The 18,848-nt window shown below is 38.6% G+C and overlaps 3 protein-coding genes and 1 non-coding gene across 4 annotated transcripts; 3 read left to right on the top strand and 1 right to left on the bottom strand.

Annotated features, from left to right (window-relative positions):
* Positions 1–1,053: 1,053 nt before the first annotated feature.
* LOC137710298 (RGG repeats nuclear RNA binding protein A-like) lies at positions 1,054–3,933 on the top strand. The gene is made up of 7 exons (XM_068449230.1): positions 1,054–1,370; positions 2,191–2,521; positions 2,619–2,684; positions 2,804–2,939; positions 3,063–3,221; positions 3,299–3,355; positions 3,619–3,933. Exons 1-7 carry the CDS (start codon positions 1,196–1,198, stop codon positions 3,799–3,801), a joined length of 1,107 nt encoding a protein of 368 aa, XP_068305331.1. The 5' UTR covers positions 1,054–1,195; the 3' UTR covers positions 3,802–3,933.
* A 1,598-nt stretch (positions 3,934–5,531) lies between these two features.
* On the top strand, positions 5,532–5,604 carry TRNAE-CUC (transfer RNA glutamic acid (anticodon CUC)). Its single transcript has one exon. It is a non-coding gene; the product is annotated as a tRNA-Glu (tRNA).
* A 37-nt stretch (positions 5,605–5,641) lies between these two features.
* LOC137710501 (pentatricopeptide repeat-containing protein At4g16835, mitochondrial) lies at positions 5,642–7,888 on the top strand. The gene has a single exon (XM_068449542.1). The coding sequence runs from the start codon at positions 5,735–5,737 to the stop codon at positions 7,760–7,762; it is 2,028 nt and encodes a 675-aa protein (XP_068305643.1). The 5' UTR covers positions 5,642–5,734; the 3' UTR covers positions 7,763–7,888.
* A 536-nt stretch (positions 7,889–8,424) lies between these two features.
* LOC137710502 (ras-related protein RABD2c) lies at positions 8,425–10,606 on the bottom strand. Its single transcript, XM_068449543.1, has 8 exons — positions 10,447–10,606; positions 10,028–10,100; positions 9,860–9,907; positions 9,730–9,777; positions 9,452–9,523; positions 9,203–9,358; positions 8,975–9,078; positions 8,425–8,813 (listed from the first exon to the last, which is right to left on the bottom strand). Exons 1-8 carry the CDS (start codon positions 10,458–10,460, stop codon positions 8,720–8,722), a joined length of 609 nt encoding a protein of 202 aa, XP_068305644.1. The 5' UTR covers positions 10,461–10,606; the 3' UTR covers positions 8,425–8,719.
* Positions 10,607–18,848: the final 8,242 nt, after the last annotated feature.

The following is an 18,848-nucleotide window of genomic DNA, read 5'->3' as shown; positions in this document are numbered from 1 at the left end:
CAAGTTTTCTAGTCAGTCACTTGTACAAAATTTGCATCCACACTCCCTACATAACTTCAATTTCATGTACTATTTAAAATTAACCCTCCAACATACTAAAAAAAGAAGATGTCTTTACACCAAAACACCCCGACTGCAAGACACCTCGCAAATTCCCTCACCTCAACAAGGAAAGTGGTTTAATTTTTTCCTATTATCTTTGTTTTCTGAATACAGGAGGTTCTCATTATACTTTGATAGTAGACTAATCTTCCCCTTTATGCAGCCCAAATGCCACATGAAATGGCAACGTACTTTTAGTGTCTGAGTCAAAGTAGAGGCCATGTTCCTAAAAATGCATTTGTGGAAGTTCGAACGTGGGTTGGGAGTTCCCACCTTTACCCCATTTTTACAGGACCAACCCCTTAGAATTAAAAGTGATGTACTTCTAAAACACAAATTAAAGTAACACTTTCGTGATATTCATAGGACATTTTAATAATTAAGACTTCAAATAAAATCAATGCTAGAGAGATCATTTACTTGAACCATATTTTGTAAACCACATAATGTTGACAATTAATGGTTGAAATTTTTGTTTAAATCATTAAACAAGGTATCCAACCATCATCGACTACATCATGTAACCTACAAAATATAACCTAAAAGCATAGTCTCCCTACCATTTACCAATCTTAAACCATGATGTTGTATTGAATCAACCTATCACCACCACTACTCCCAAGTTCCAACTCTAAAAAAAATAAAAATAAAAAATAAATAAATACATCCTTGAAAGTTCACAATGATAGAGAAAGTGGAAGTTGGTCACTGGGCCCTTTTCTTCACGTCCAATTGGTCCAAGCACCCCAGCAACACAACTTACCCATCAAGATATGCACAGTACACCGAAAGCTTAACATAAACCCGGCCGCAGACTAGTAATATTCATTAGGGTTTTTAAGATCAGGTTTTGTCACTTGTATTTCTCTGTGCCGCATCGGTTTGGGTTTTCAGCAGCCACAACGCCACCAGCAGCAGCAAATTTTCACTCCAACTTTCTTTGCTCCCAAACAGCAAACTCTAAACCCTAAAATCCCCAGCAGCCAATCTCCGATTCATGGATTCGAATAATCAGTGAAGGGTTTCGTGGTTGCTTTTCAAAGTCGGTGGGAATTTTGTAGGGTATTGAATCGGACTTTTCGGAGCTGCAGAAATGGCAACCGCGAACCCTTTCGATCTCTTGGGGGATGACGACAATGAGGACCCAAGTCAACTTCTCGCTGCTCAGCAGCAGAAGCTGCCGGCGGCGCAGCCCAAGAAACCCCAGCAGACCCAGCCTGCTCAGCCTGCTAAGCTTCCCTCCAAGCCACTCCCCCCTGCACAATCTGGTCTCTTTTCTATTCATTTCTTTGCTGCTTAACTTCATTTCTGGGTTTTGTTTGCTGAAAACAATGTTGGGTTTGCTTGAAAATGGAGATTAAAATTTGCGTTTGAATCTAGTTGTTATCCTATTCTCACTTGTTGGATTCCATCGAGAAAATGATTTTTTTTTGTTTGTTTATTTGTTATGTTTTTTTTCTGTTGAAGTTGAAAGTGGTTGTTTTGATAAGTTATTGATATTTTGGGGATTCTTCATTGATATTGTACATATCTGATGAGATGGGGTGTTGAGTTTTCTGTATGTGTGGCAATGGATGTTCATAGTGTTTGGTTTTCTAGGGTAATTAACAAAGACTCTGTTGGATTTTTATTGTGGTAAAATTTCCATCTCCAAATTGAGATTGAACCATTAGAACTGGTAAATTGAAATCTAATGAATCGTGGCACGATCGTGCTTTTAATGTCCCAGTTTTTATACTTGACATCTGATTGATTATTATCTTATTAAGAGGTACAGTCAGGGGATGCCAGTTAACGGAAAATATTTTGTTTTTAAGTACTTTGAGATGGTAAGCCCTTATTCTTATAGTTCATGTGGCTCAAATTTAAAAATAAACTGTCGAATTTATGTTGGTTTAGCAGAGGTTTCATTAATATTTTATTCCACATTGGTAGTGAAGTTTTTCTGCTCAATAACATGTGCTTTTTGTCGAGATACTGGAAAGATTTTTTGTGGTCCTCTCTTGAATCACATATGTATGGTTATATTTTATGCATATAATGTTTTAATTATTATGCATATCAAATAACCGTGTGTAACATATGCAGTGAGGGAGGGAAAGTATGAAGGTGGCCGTGGAGGTGGAGGTGGCCGTGGTAGTGGCGGTGGACGTGGGTTCAGTCGTGGGCGTGGTGGAGGAGGTGGTGGTGGTGGTGGATTTAATCGAGATCCAATCAGCAATGAGAACACCAATGGTTCTTCTGGTGGCTACAGACCATCTGAAGAGGGAGATGGGAAAGCCTCTGAAAGACGTGGTGGCTATGGTGCTCCTCGTGGCTCCTTCCGTGGTGGGCGTCGTGGTGGTTACAAGAATGGTGAGGATGGTGAAGGGGAACGCCCTCGGAGGGTTTTTGATCGTCACAGTGGTACAGGACGTGGGTTAGTATTTTACAATCAGTTCTGTATATATTTAACTTTTCACATGTGGATCTTCCCGCTTTCTTCATTTTGATATTGAATATATTTTTAATATCAGGAGTGATATTAAGCGTGAAGGGTCTGGACGGGGGAATTGGGGAACACCCTCTGATGACATTGCTCCGTAAGTATTTATATTCTGATTTCAAGATGAATTTCAAACTAGAACTTAACGAAACAAATTGTTTCACATTTGTTTGGTATGTACCTTACTTTTGCGTACACATTTTTGCTATATATTAGGGAGATTGAGGAGCCTGGCACTGAAACTGAGAAGAATGTTGGTACTGAGAAGCAGTCGGGTGAGAATGAGACTGCAGATGCCAATAAGGATAGCACTGTGAATGAGACGGAAGAGAAGGAGCCTGAGGAGGAGAAGGTAAATTATATTTTTTCACATTGTTGATGTTACTTTTCTGGATACCATAGATATAACGGCTGCAATTGGATTTTCTGATCGTATCCTTGTATTAAACTCTTACACTGTTTCACATTGTTGTAGGAAATGACATTGGAAGAGTACGAGAAGGTGCGTGAAGAGAAGAGGAAGGCTCTGCTTGCATTGAAGACTGAGGAAAGAAAGGTTGATGTAGACAAAGACTTGAAGGCCATGCAGCTGCTTTCAAACAAGAAGGAAAATAATGAAATCTTTATCAAGCTGGTAGGTGATGGATACCCTAGATATACTACTCTTTTATGCGATATGGCTATCATATTTACTTTGCTATTGTTTATCAGGGTTCTGAGAAGGATAAGCGCAAGGAGGCTGCTGAGAAAGAAGAGAGAGCCAAGAAGGTTGCCTTTTCGTTTTATTCCTGATTGGTTTTTTAATTCTGTGGTTCTATTCTGTTTCTCGAGTGATTATTCCTTTCATAGCTATGTTACCAGATATTTTTTGTTGAGAATTTGGACATTAGTTGTCCTGTACCCGAAACTTTTAGTGCTTAGTTACCGTTGGTTATCAAAACGGGTACATCAGGGTTAAACTTGGAGGATAGTGTTGGTTTCCAATTGTTGAAATGATCAGATGACTGACTGTTATCCATATTTGTGTGCAGTCTGTTAGCATTAATCAGTTTCTGAAGGCCACTGAGGGTGAGAGGTACTATGGTGGTCGCGGTCGAGGCCGTGGTCGTGGGCCAAGAGGTGGATACAGTGGAGGACCTGGAGGTTATTCGAGCAATGTGGCAGCTCCTTCCATTGAGGATCCCGGGCAGTTCCCCTCCCTCGGTGGGAAGTGAGAGGTTCCTGGTTCTTCCAGCTCTATGCTTTGAATGCATTTGGGTGTTTATGTGATACCATTAGAGTGGCAGACTACTCACAGGAGAATATTAAGAACTATTTTAATTATCTATGCACTTTTTTGAGTGGCAGACTAGTCGTCATGCATCAGTTTTGAGTTGGAATAGGTTAAGAACCGAGTCTGTTTCTTCATGCTTTACTTTAAATCTTTCTTGCTTCAAATGGTTGTGCTAATTATTCTGTTCTCTCTATTCTCTAATAGTCCGATGAGATTAACGCACGGTCTTATACGCTCTCTTGATCTCTCATATCGTGTTCTGAGTTACGCTATGAGAGGGAGAGAGCGGTATAAGTAATCTGCAACGGACTATTTGAGAAACAGTTAGCTTGTTTACCCGTCGATTGGGACTCTATCGGTTGATGTGGGGCTGGTATTAGCCCACATAGTGTCTCGCTAGGTAAAATGATGTGGTGACGCATAATCCGTCTTACCAATTCTCTTGTGGTGTCATAAGTTCCTGTAAGAAACAAACTCTTAGGCCTTCCGCAATGACTCGGAAAATTGAGTTTGATTCTAATTTTATAAAATCAAACTCCTGTAGTTGGTGGGAAAATTTGAGTTTTTAAAACGATGAGCGTGAATGCTATTGATGAGTTCAATACATGATCAATTACTTGAGAGAGAATAATTAAAGGATAAAACTCATTGCAATCAAACTCAAGTGCCTAATCTAACCAAAACGTTTTTACCATTTCAGTCAACTTCTGTTTTTGAGTCAACCTTTAGATAATATTTTGTAAATCATGACTTGATTGTAGATAATTGAATTATCACTTAAGTGTTGATTAACGTGCTTATTTTCTATTAATGACACACCGTATGCTTTACAAATTTGGTCTAAAAAGTTAGTTTATCCAGCATTGCTTTTTTAAATTGGATTCGCATTACAATTCATAAATAGGATATTGTTATAGTATGTTCTATATAGAGTAATGACATGCTTACACACTTTGGAGATAGTCACAAGTCGTGCAAGTAAAAAACAAAACAAAACAAAAGAATGAATGAGAATGTAATCGACCATTCCTCCTCGATCAATATAATTTATGATTTTTGAAATATTGGACTACAAAGTGTAAAGGGGATCTACGTATTTTTCGATTAAATGTATTAAAAACGTAGGAGAAGTCATTATTAGAACAATTTTACTACCTATGCTTTAGTAAATAAAGTGGTTGTGAGAAATCAAAATAATTTTAACATCAGTTTCAAACCATTACAAGAATGTCCAAGTATTCTTCTCTCATTTTTATAATTTATTTTTAATTTGTTAACCATGGTTAAACCACAAATGTCAAACAAAGACTTATAGATGGTTCGGTTAGAATATGCAATTTATGAGAAAGAGGCTCATGGGAAAAATGGTAGAGGAAGGTCTAGGAAGACTTGGAAAGTGAAAAAATGCATGAAGTACGGGGAGCTAATAGAAGATTTGACACAAACGGAGTGCAATAGCGTTTCAGAAGTACTTGGAGCTAATAGAAGATTTGACACAAACGGGGAGCTAATAGAAGATTTGACACAAACGGAGTGCAATAGCGTTTCAGAATTCATGCAGCCCACTCTACTTAGTAGGATAAAATTTTTTTGTTGTGGTTAAACATGGGGCGCAGGGTACCCACCAGGTCAGTCTCCGAATACAAGATGGGGTGTTGTATGCACAACAAGTCCGTTGTAGTCTAGTTGGTCAGGATATTCGGCTCTCACCCGAAAGACCCGGGTTCAAGTCCCGGCAACGGAAAAATCGTTTTTCCGTTTTGATTTTCAAGATCCGGCGAAGTATAAACAATCGTTGCATCAATCGGACCTTAATCTTTGAGTAAGAGTTGTAAACTCAATCCTTTTGTTTTCTCACTGCAAAGTTGCCAACCATGGCAAATCTTAGAAACACAAAACCACAACCGTGGTTGGTGTGCAAAATTTTCCCACCAACCAAACACCAAACCGGCCCGCTCTCCACCTTCACAATCCAAAACCCTCATTCCAATCCAAACAAAGAAGCTCTTCCCGCCAACTTCCCCTCCTGCCCACCACAACAAACCCACTTGGCGTCAACCAGTAACAGTTTCTGCAATCAATCTAAACCGTTTGATCAACGTGAGTTTGGTGATGTCATTAAGTCAAATAAGATGATCACCAGCTACATTCGAGCTGGAGATTTAGATTCTGCTCTTGGGGTGTTCGAGAAGATGACGGTAAGGACGACAGTTACTTGGAATTCGATTTTATCCGGGTATGCGAAAACACCGGGGAAAATGAAAGAAGCCTGTGAGGTGTTCGAGAAATGTCCTGCACCAGACTCTTGTTCGTATAATATTATGTTGGCTTGTCATTTGCACAATTTGGATGTTGATGCTGCTTTGAAATTCTTTCATAAGATGCCGGTTAAGGACACGGCGTCCTGGAATACTATGATGTCGGGTTTTGCTGAAAACGGGAAGATGAGGGAAGCTCGTGAGCTGTTTTCGGTGATGCCAGAGAAGAACAGTGTCTCGTGGAGTGCAATGATTTCGGGGTATGTGAAATGTGGGGATTTGGACATGGCTGTGGAGTTGTTTGAGGTGGCACCGGTTAAGAGTGTTGTGGCGTGGACTGCTATGGTTACAGGGTATATGAAGTTTGGGAAGATTGAATTGGCCGAGAAATTGTTTAGAGATATGCCAGTGAAAAATTTAGTATCTTGGAATGCTATGATATCAGGTTATGTTGAAAATTGTCGAGCTGAAGAGGGTTTGAAAATTTTTAGGTCAATGATCGGAGATGGGGTTAGGCCAAACCCGTCAAGTTTGAGTAGTGTTCTACTGGGTTGCAGTAACCTATCAGCATTGAAGATGGGTAAGCAAGTGCATCAGCTGGTTTATAAATTTCAGTTATATAATGATACAACTGCAGGGACCTCTTTGGTTAGCATGTATTGTAAGTGTGGTAATTTGGAGGATGCTTGGAAATTGTTCATTGACATGGAACGAAAGGACGTTGTTACTTGGAATGCAATGGTTGCTGGTTATGCTCAGCATGGAGCAGGTCTTAAAGCTCTGCAGTTGTTTGATCAGATGAGGAATGAGGGAAAAGAGCCAGATTGGATAACGTTTGTTGCTGTGTTAATGGCTTGCAACCATGCAGGATTAGTGGATCTTGGGGTTCGGTATTTTGATTCAATGGCAAGGGATTACGGAGTTGAAGCAAAGCCAGACCACTATACGTGTATGGTAGACCTTCTTGGTCGAGCTGGTAGGCTAGTTGAAGCTGTGGATCTGATTAAGAAAATGCCATTTGAACCACATTCTGCCATTTTTGGAACTCTTTTGGGTGCTTGTCGGATCCACAAGAACTTAGAGCTAGCTGAGTTTGCTGCCAAGAAATTGCTCGATCTTGATCCAGCGAGTGCAGCTGCATATGTTCAACTTGCTAATGTTTATGCTGCAACAAACAGATGGGACCATGTTGCGAAGGTCAGGCGATTGATGAAAGAAAATAGGGTAGTGAAGACACCTGGGTATAGTTGGATTGAGGTGCAGAGTGTAGTGCATGAGTTCAGATCAGGTGATAGAGCACATCCAGAGTTGCCATCTATACACGAAAAACTATTTGAGCTCGATCGCAAAATGAAGTTGGCAGGCTATGTTCCAGATCTTGAATTTGCATTACATGATGTCGGGGAAGAGCAGAAACAGCAACTTCTGTTATGGCACAGCGAAAAACTAGCAATTGCATTCGGGCTTATAAAAGTGCCGTTGGGAAGCCCTATTCGCATCTTCAAAAACTTGAGAATATGCGGGGATTGCCATCGTGCCACCAAGTATGTATCAGCAATTGAAAAAAGGGAAATAATAGTTAGAGATACCACAAGGTTTCATCATTTCAGAAATGGGGTTTGTTCTTGTGGAGATTACTGGTAAAGGTGCAAAAATCGGTAGGCTCCAATGCTAGTTTTCCCTGCAGTGTTCCAGTTGACCAGCGGTGCTTGGTGGGCAAGCAAAGCAGTACTCCCATGGATGTCTCAAAGGGATAATGAGGGTCATAGCAATCTGCTCAACGAAATCACTACACATACTTCAGGCAAAACTCCACACATCTACACGTAATAGACTGTCTTGCGACCTCTGCTCGGAGTCCTTTCTGAATCCGACACCCCAGATGACACCGTCCGAGCTTACACTGCCGTTTGAAGTTTTGTGACTCGCACAAGCTTAGGAAGGATTTTCTGAGACCTACGAACTCCATGCCAACCTTCTTTGTTCTGTAGAATGAGAGTGCAGATTAAATTCACAAGAATATATTCTCTCTTTTCATTTTCTTTTTATTTAATGAGGAAGTGGTTTAAACCCTACAACCTAACGACTGAAGAGAGATACCACTAGACCAAAAATCAAGCTGACTGAAGAGAGATACCACTAGACAAAAAACTAGTTAGTATTCTAGTTGGTATTCGATCGAACATGGACGGAAGAGGTTTGTTGAGTCATTACAGTTGGCACTGGAGGACAATATTTGTCAAAAAGGGAGATATAATCCATGCCGTACTAAACTCATATCGATCGCAATGCAGTTGCTGAAATAATGGAAAATAAATAATGCATCTTTCACATTTAGGGGAACAGAACAAGGCAAATACTTCTATTCACCAATATTCCTAATTTGTACAAAGTTTTCGAAAACAAATACATTGAAAAGAATGGAAGCTTTAACAAAGTGCTGACAACTGACAAGAAGAGAATCACGACGAATAATCATCTTCATATCATAACGTTAAGATGAAACAACTAGTTTTACATGCCACGAGGAACACTGGATACTCATCATTCCCCCACCCCACCAATTATATTCCTCCCCCCCCCCCCCCCCCCCCCCCCTCTCTAAGAAGAGCAGCAACCAGACTTTTGGTTCACAGGCTGTCCCCTAATCTGCACTGTTGGAGGCCTGGCGTTGTTCATCGGTTGGCTTGCCATCCTGCAGGTAAAATGTTTAGAAGTCAGGCGGGCTAGAACCACGTAATCATAACTATTGCAGACTCAAATTTTACAAGCATAGTTGCTAAATGAGCAAAATTATGAGAAGACAGGTTCCTGCTGAGCTATACAAAGACGACAAAAAAAAATGCATATAAGTACCTGTTCTTGATCTCAGCAGCCATAGCCATGAAGGCCTGCTCAACATTAGTGGAATTCTTAGCACTTGTTTCCATGAATGGGATTCCAATTTCATCTGCAAATGCCTAGAGAAAGGAAACAGAAGAAAAAGAAAAAAAAATCATTGTACTTCGCATCTCCAAGAATGGGTAAAAGAACCAGCAACAGTATACAATACGTAAAACTTAGAATCTCCTCGTCAATATTTACCTTGGCTGTCTCATAGGACACAACTTTATTTGCTGTAAGATCGCACTTGTTTCCAACTAGAAGTTTGTTCACGTTTTCACTTGCATATCGGTCGATTTCATTCAGCCATTGCTTAACGTTGTTGAAGCTCTCTTGGTCTGTGACATCATAAACAACCTGCAAGAAACCCAACAGCATACGACCAATATCCATCTTACATAACCAGCAAAGAAGAAAAAATAACAAATTATGAGGCAACCACACACTTACAATGATACCATGAGCACCACGGTAGTAGCTGCTAGTGATTGTCCTAAATCGTTCTTGGCCAGCAGTATCCCACTGCACACCCCAAAAGAACAAGCAATTAAAAATTGACCACAGAAAAGGCGAGATGAGACATTGTTCACATAACTTGTTAAACTTAACATAACTACAGTTTCATTTGAAAATATCCAAACAAGATACCAACTTCATCATGATAGATAACTTCGACAGAACAAATCTCAGTATGTGGCGCATTAAACAATAACACCATAAAACCTTACAATTTGAAGTTTGATAGTCTTCCCATCCTGCTCCACAGTGCGAATTTTCTAAACAACACAATAGATAACACAGCGATTAGCGAGAGTGGAAACAAAGAAATCAGTGTAGTAAAACTCAATAAATTCTTACAAAGTCAACTCCAATTGTGCTGATGTAGCTATCCAAGTATGAATCATCCTGGTTTGCGAAAAAAATGAAATACATCAATCAGAAGGCAAAAATCTCAATCACCGTAAAGCAAATCGCAACGACCGAAAGAAAATTAAGAAATTCGATGACTAATCGACTACAACTTACAGCAAACCGCAGAAGTAGACATGACTTGCCGACACCGGAATCTCCAATTAGCAAAAGCTTAAACAAATAGTCACTGCACACAATTCAAAACTCAAGTTACTCATCACAATTCACAATTCACAATCCCTAAACTGTATACAACAATCAAAATTATCAAGAACAGCAACTCGACCCCACAATTTTACATGAATTACGAATCTAACAGAAAATTTCAACGGATCTGATCACCCGTTGTCTGGATCTACACTCCAAAACCCTCAATTATGCAGAATAAAATTCAGAAAATTAAATTAAACTAAACTTTCCAATAAAATTGAGGTTCTAAAATCATCGCATACAAAATCGAATTCGATCTTTAACATAAAATTAAAATACAAAATTTAAAAAACAAATTAGAAGAATCGTGGGATTGAACTCACTATTCGGGATTCATGGCTGGGACTTAGAACGAGTCGGAGAAATTGGGGAGAAATTCTAGTCCCAGCGAGCAGTTGCCGCGATGCCTGAGATCTTCGCCGGAGAGACGGATAGAGAGAAGGGAAGTGGAAGAGGAAGACGCAGAGGATTGTGAAGAAGGAGAAACCGAGGAGGAGGGAGGGAGGGAGTGAACGAAGAAACGAGACGATGTTGCCTTTTGGTGCGTATCGTGTCTGTATAGTATTATAAAGGGGCACCTATAATGTCGGAATTTTGTGTCTCGTGCCTGTGACGTAGTAACAGGGACCTGATTCCGCCACGTGTAATCTTCTTTATTTTGAATAATGGTAGGAAAATCAAAATTTTAAATCAAATTGTGTAAATCAAATTATGTAGTTTCTGATGATTGAATTATTAATTAAGTGTCGTTTAATCAAAATTTAATTAATAATTCAATTATCAACATCCACATTATTTAATTTATAAATTTAATTTAGAAATTTGATCTCTTTAACATTATTCTAAAATATTTGTAAGAAAAAAATTAGGGATTTAGCGTTTCCTCTATTCAATTTCTTGCCCATCTATTTTTTGCTCATTCCAAGGTACAGTTGTCTATCAATTTTAGGGTTCTGTCGGTTAGAAATTTTAGATTCTTTTATGTACATTGGCGGAGCCAATAATAAGGACCCAAGTGGTCCCTAGCTCCTTAGGAGCCCCATGCCAAATCGTTTAGACCTTGGCTTCTCTTTCTCATTTGAAATCATGATGGCCTTGACACATTTGTAGACGATAGATTTTAGTTGGAAAAGATGAGGTTTTGAGCTCAAAGAAGCACCGTATTAATCACATCGAATAATTTCTATCTTATATTTGTTTTTTTTAAATTTTCATCTCGTTTTTATTTGAAACTCACACATGTTTAATTTAATAATCAAAATTGTAACTTGTAGTTGAGCCAAAATCTAAATATCATGCTACCATTTTTTCTGCTTTTTAATGATGGCTTTAACATAATAGTCGTATGACACCATGAAAAATGTGTTTCGTGGCTTTATCATTTTAATGATTGTTTTTCATGAAACAATAATTAGTGTCCTAACTTCTATTTTTTTTTGGGTCAATTAGTGTCCTAACTTCAATAAAAGCGATGATGGCTCTCAAATTACATCGTATAAAGGTTTGAGTTCATTTCAATTTTAATTGTACACATCCAACCTGTATTAATTAACATGGTGGGTGTTATTGTTGAGAGACAGGGAAGGAAATGTGCAATGTTTTTTTAAAGAAGGACCCGATGTAATAAATACGCTAAGGCGAATGTCCCGTTCTTTTGTTAAAATAAATATAGATGGCGCATGAAAATCATCGTGCAAGGCTGGCTTGGCTGTGTCATTCGAGATTGTCTGTCGAGGAAACTAAGGCAGAGGCACACTTGCACTTGCACTTGCAGGACTGATATTAGCTAAAGCCATGGTCTGCGAAACATCATGATTGAAAGGGATTCCAAAGTTCGGTGGAACTGGATTCGTAGATAAGCAAACAAAGTAGCACATGAAGCTGCTAGTCTGGGTATTGAGAGGCTGTGTTGTCAACGGTGGGCCTCGAAGCCTTCTCCCTCTCTGGATTTTGGTTTTGCCAAATGATGAGCTGCCATGTCCATCGAGGAATGTAAATCAAGGTTAGGCATAGCTTAACTCTACTTACCTTTCTTTTAGCGCCCTTGTGGCTAGATCAGTGATGCGACTCGTAAGGGAGCTTGCTGTGTAATGTTGCATTGTGTTCATTTATTTATCTTTATATACGGTTTTTATGAGAATCTCAATTGATCCGAAAAAAAAAAATATGCCTTATGAAATTTATAAATCGTTAGTACATTGCAATTTTATTTGTACATATCCAATCCTCTCCAATGCGCAAACTTGTGTTTATGATTTCATAACTTTCTACTAAATTTTAATACATGTTTTCCTATCTAATTTTAGAAAGTTATGAAATGTGCATGAAATAATTAAACACAAGAAACGGGGGTGTTTGAGTCATTTCGTGTTGCAAACAAAATTGAGGTTCACACGCTATGAACGTGCTATTGAGATTTCATATAGAAATGGCAAACCACAAATCTTAATTCCCAAGTGATAATTGCTTAAAGCCTAAAAGCATTTGGGGAAAGCGTCCATACAAGGAATGCGTGTGTTTCGTGTTCATGTTGACCTCAACCTCAACCAAAAAGAAATAAATAACGTGGTGATGTTACACAAATGAGTAGTATTGGTTGTGATTTAGCACTATTTTTGAGCAATTGGTACGATAATCATTAATTGGATAAATATGTACAAATCGATGAGGATAGGGTGCATACAAAAGGCCTTGATAAAAATCTTACCAGAGATTTCAACCTAGTCTAAGGAAAAAAGAGTGCCCCACACCAAAAAAATTAGAGCGTGTTTGGATGTACTTTTAAAATGATTGAAAGCGTTTTTGATAAAATGTTTTTAGAACCAATTTTTAGTAAAGATGCAAATAAATCCTGGAAAAGCACTTTAAGTGCTTTTGGAACCCAAAAATATTTTCTCTAAAAGCGTTTTTAGTCATTTTAAAAGTATTTCCAAACGATCCCTTAAGAGTTACTATCTTTAAAGAGAAGGTCCAAAATTACATCAGGAGGTTCTTCAAACCAAAGAATAGGATTTACACAATTCAAACTCATTTGTGCTAACCTGTGCGAGACTTTATTCGTTTCCTGAGTTCAATCCTCCACCAGGGCAACGATTTAATCATCATTCTGGTGTCATGTAATATATTTACAAACGACGAAAAATCATCCTAACCATCATGTTTGAGGGTTGCTATGACAAGTAGCGCATCACCCTAAAAAATAGTGGCTTATAGGTTTTCCTGTCTGACTATGACCAAATCTGTTGCATCTTTGTCTGCCATAAGTTCAGCCAGTAGTGGGGAAGAGATGGCATCATGCCTAGTCGACAAGGTTGCCATAAATGCACCTTTATTGTCCCAGATCACCACCCTAACCCCACCAACGCTCCTCTATTCGTCTCATACATGCTCCTATGTGACTTTCTTCTTTCTTAAATGATCCCGAGTTGGTAGTGCATTCTAGCAAATCCGTCAAACACAAATCTTCACTTTCTCTGGTACCCGAGCCCTCCACAAAGCTTTCCATAAGAATTTAACTTCTATGGAAATTGTGAAATTCCCATTCGGTTCCGCATTCCAAATCAAGCGATCTTGCGGTTGCAACATACTAATGGGTATGCTTTGAATCAAAAGAGCTTTTTGTTAGTGCAATATTGGCAATTCTTGACAAAATGCATGAGTCTGTAATAGCTTAGACTTGTTATATATTCTCAATTGTAATTGTTTAAGTCTAGGGAGGTCTCTTACTCTTTTGATGAGAAGATGTTACGTGAACAAGATACACATTCAGGTATGTTTGCATGCATGCATCCAATTACATTCATCTATATCTCATGATATTGTATTTGAGATAGGTCTTTTATTAAAACTACTTTCAAGATAATTTGATTGTATTTTCAAAAGACTTATCTGATTGCATATTGATGAGAGTTATCCAACTAAATGGATTGCATGGTTGTCATTGTTTTAAAAAATAAGTTGTTGCCGTGTGTATCTAGGATTTGTGGTTTTAAAAGGATTGTCATTTACCTAAAACCTATTATTAGTTATAAAATCTTATCAGTTCCAAATTGGTTCCCGTGCCTTGAGGGTTTATAAGGAATGTTTGAAATTGGTTTTGCGTAAGCCGTATATGCATGAAATTTTTGTTCTTCGAAAAAAAGGTAACAAAAGGCAGCAGCGTGTTTTTGTCAAAGAAAAATTATTTTTATGTTGCTGCCATCTTACGGTTTCAATAACATGTGTTTTTAAAGAGAAAATATTATTTTCATGCTGATTTTCATTTGGTTTTTTATTGAATGTCAATTATGAAAATGTGCCTTGTGATTTTCGTAATTGATTGATTTTTCAACCAAACACTTCATCATATAAACATTATGCATGATCGAGTTAGTATCTTGCAAAGTTCGAGGAAAAGGTGATTGACGATCGTGTTAGTGTCGTGCCACTTCAACTCGAAGACTGAAGAAAGATCGAGTAGCAAAGCGCGAAGACAAAGCTGCCAACTAGTATGGTTGTCTAGTTGATGAGTTCTTGTAAGTCTTTATGTATTCTTTCTTTCTTAGTGCTTCCTGGCTTGGTAGCCCAAGGATTTTCCCAGTGGTGGGTTTTGCCTCGTTAAATCCTACATCATGTGCGTACTCTTTATATTTATTTTGACTATTTGTGTAGGGATTAGTTTACATTACTGATTAACTTAAACCTTAAATTGCTTTAGTTTTAAGTTGAAATTTAGTTACATTTCTAGGTTAAATTAGTACCCATCCTAGGACTTTCACTTCTTCCAAAAATAATGTATAAGATCCAAATTCCACCTAACTCCCTCTCTAGTGAAATCAATTTATTCACCTTATTCAATTGATTCATTCCCACCAAGATAGGACTGAGCATCTTGAAGAAATTTTTCCTTGGTAACGAACTATCACCTCACACTTTAATGGTTGCACCATCCCCCACTCTCCACCTAGCTCCTGCTCTAATTATTTTATGGGCTTCTGCTATGTTTCTCCAACAATATGCCGAGTTCTTTTTAACCGGAGCCAAAAGGAAATCTGTTTGCAGATAATACTTAGCCTTGAAATTTCGGGACGCCAAAGAAGATTGTTGGCGCATTAACCGCCACCCTTGTTTGGCAAGCAAAGCAAGATTGACAGTATAAATATTTTTGAAGCCAAGACCACCCTTTCCTTTCGGCTTACACAAATTTTCCTAGCGAAACCAATGTATCTGTTGCTTCCCTTGTTCCTTACCCCACCAAAATTGTGCCACCATTTGATTCAACTCATCACAGAATGTTTTCGATAACAGAATATATTGCATCATATACATAGGAACGGCTTGGGCAACACTTTTGATCAAAATCTCTTTTCTGGCACTACTCAGGAGGCTTCATTTTCACCCATTTAGTTTCTTCCAATGTCCATCTTTGATGTAAGCAAACGTATTCTTCTTCGATCTTCCCATAAACACTACGTGCGAAGATAAGAATCATGGAAAGGAACCTGAGGCATATTTAGACGATTTGCCAATAATTGGCCATCATAATCAGTTAAGTTACCGCTAAACGCTACACAACTCTTCGAATAATTAATAGCTTGCCCCATGACATCTTCCTAGATATTCAGTAATTGCTTTACCTGTAAGCATTCTTGTATTATACTCAAAGCAAAAATGAAACTATCATCAGCAAACAATAATGGTTCATGGACAGGGCATCTTTGCATACTTTCACCCCCTAATTTGGTTCTGATTTTCCCAAGCATCAAACAGGCCTGAAAGCCCCTCCACACATAAAACATATAGAAGCGGAGAAGGGGGATCTCCTTGCCTAATACCCTGTTTTGGAAAAACATATCCCACCAGCTCACCATTTAATTTGAAAGAATATGAAACAATAGACACACATGTTATCACTAGATTAATCCACCTTTCCGCGAAGTCCAATTTCTCCATTATTTTCTGAAGAAAATTCCACTAAATACAATCATATGCTTTACTTGTTGCAAGTTATATATTTATATATTAGTTAAAGTGTAAATAGTAGTCTCTTGTCCCACATTGACGAAGTGCATATGTAATACAAATTGTAACTCCTATATATACTCCGCTTTTGAGATTAATGAATATACAAGAAATTCCCAAATATTGTCATATATATTTTTAGTATTTTACCATGTTTAATTCAACTTGGTATCAAAGTAGTTCGCTCTTGGTGACCTGTGTGCTTTAATTTTGTGCCAAAAAAAAAAAAAGTGAACAGTGTCGTGAACATTGCTACAGTGTATTAGTAAATTGTCTTAATTCCGCTGCGTATTTTTTGTGCCTTTATTGTTCGTGTTTTAACTAAATGGCTCAATATAATCATAATGTTGTTATGCTTTTCGGTGGAACAAATATATAGATAATTGACACTAGGGCCACTGATCATGTGACTGGTGACCCTAGAGTGTTTGATAAGTTACGTGACTATGTTCGTGATCCGTATATTATCAGTGCAAATGGAGCATCTTCCTCTGTGAAGGGTGAAGGCACTATCTCTCTCACCCCGACCTTATATCGCTCATCTATGCTTTACTTGTTCTTGATGTTAAGTGCAATTTTTGTCAGTAGGAAAACTACTTGATACCTTATATTATTCCACTCACTTCTACCCCATGTATTGTTATTTATAAGACATTCAAAACTCAGAATATAATTGGTCGTGGTAAAAGAATGGGGGTTTGTACATCTTGACTATGGAGGATACTGTTGTTTCAGGTTCAAATAATCATCAAGTTCTATGTGCTAAAGTGGATGACAAACATCAAGTTTGGTTGTGGCATCGACATTTGGGATATCCATCATTCAATTATATGAAGCATCTATTTCCTTCTTTGTTTCGCACTTGTAGTTATTCAGAGTTCAAGTGTGAAACATGTGACATGGCTAAGAGTCATCATGCTTCCTTTCCCATAAGTGATTCTAAAGCTATTTTGTCATTTGATTTGATACATTCTGATGTGTGGGGTCCGGTGAAGGTTACTTCTAATGGATTTTGTTGGTTTGTTACTTTTATTGATGATTGTACTCGATTAACTTGGGTGTTCTTGATGAAGAATAAGAGTGATGTCCTTTTACTTCTTTAAGAATTTTGTGCCTACTCAGTTTCAGACAAAAGTTAAGGTCTTCAGGTCTGATAATGGAGGAGAATATGTGAATCACACTTTGGCATGTTTTTTCCGTGATCATGGTATTATTCACCAGACGACTATTCCGTTTACACCCCATCAAATGATGTGTCCGAACAGAAGAATCATCAAATAATCGAGGTTGCTCGTTCTTTGATGTTGGATAAATATGTTCCTAATCATTTGTGGGGGCATGCTGTTTTGGCTGCTCTGTACTTGATAAATCATGTTCCAAGTAAGGTTCTTGATTTTCAGACACTGTTTGGTTTTTGATTTTCAGACACCATTTGGTTCTTGATTTTCAGACACTGTTTGATGTGCTACAAAAACATGTTATGTATCCAAACTTCCTTCAAAGGTGTTTGCGTGTGTGCCGTACGTGCATTTCTACTCTCATCAGCGGAGTAAACTTGATATATGTGCTCTTTGATGTGTATTTATTGGATATGCTAACAATCAGAAAGGCTATACGTGTTATCATCCTCTTACTCAAAAAACTTATATTACAATGGATGTCATATTCCATGAGGAAGTTCCGTATTTTGTGAAGCCTTTTTCCGACTCTCCATTTCAGGGGGAGTGAAGTGCAGATTCGAAGAGATGATATGGATGATGTGTTATAGGTAGACTTGGGGATGAAACCAGTTATGCTACGTGATACTAACCAGTCAGCTATAAATAGCAATCAGTCAACTATCATTCCTGAGTCAGCTATAGATGGCGATCGGCCAACTATCATTCCCAAGACTATTTCTACTGACGACCCGTCGGATATGCCCAACGAGTTGCATATTGTTGGTATGTCTAATGAATTGCCCCTTGATGACTAGTTGCATGCTACTGGTGTGACTAACAAGTTGCATGTTGATGGTTCGTCCAATGATGATTCTTTTAATGGTTTGGTACAAGATGGTGACATACATGAGATAAATTATGATGATTCCTCTACTTATCAGTTGCCTCCACGAGTCAATCATGAAAAACCTAATGTACAATATAAGTTTGATATGCATGCTAAAGCCTAGTACCCTATCAACAACTATGTGTCTACTCATCGTTTGTCCAAACCATATGTCAACTATCTAGTGTATTGGTTCCAACAAAATTGCAGGATGCTTTGTCTGATGTCACATCTCGACCTGGGCTCCACCACATCCCCGGCTCGACTTCGCCATAGCACGATATTGTCCGTTTTGGGCCCCGGCCACGCCTTCACAGTTTTGTTTTTAGGATCTCACATGAGAACTTCCCAATGGGTCACCTATCTTAAAAATGCTCTCGCCCGAACTCGCTTAACTTCGGTTCCGATGGAACTCGAAGCCAGTAAGTTCTCAAAAGGCCTTGTGCTAAAGGAGGTAGGCATGTACATATAAGGCATATCACCCTCTTCTGTTGGTCAATGTGAGATGTTACAATCCACCCCCCTTAGGGGCCCGACGTTCTCGTTGGCACACTCGCACCACACGACAAAGTGGCTCTGATACCAAATTATCACACCCCGACCCAGGCTCCACCACATCTCGGGCTCGACTCCGCCGTAGCACGATATTGTCTGCTTTGAGCCCCAGCCACGCCCTCAC

This window comes from Pyrus communis, chromosome 12 (assembly GCF_963583255.1).
Source record: "Pyrus communis chromosome 12, drPyrComm1.1, whole genome shotgun sequence".
Taxonomy (NCBI): Eukaryota; Viridiplantae; Streptophyta; class Magnoliopsida; order Rosales; family Rosaceae; genus Pyrus; species Pyrus communis.
Note: the sequence above shows the minus strand (reverse complement) of the source record. Positions and strands in the feature narration are given on the sequence as shown.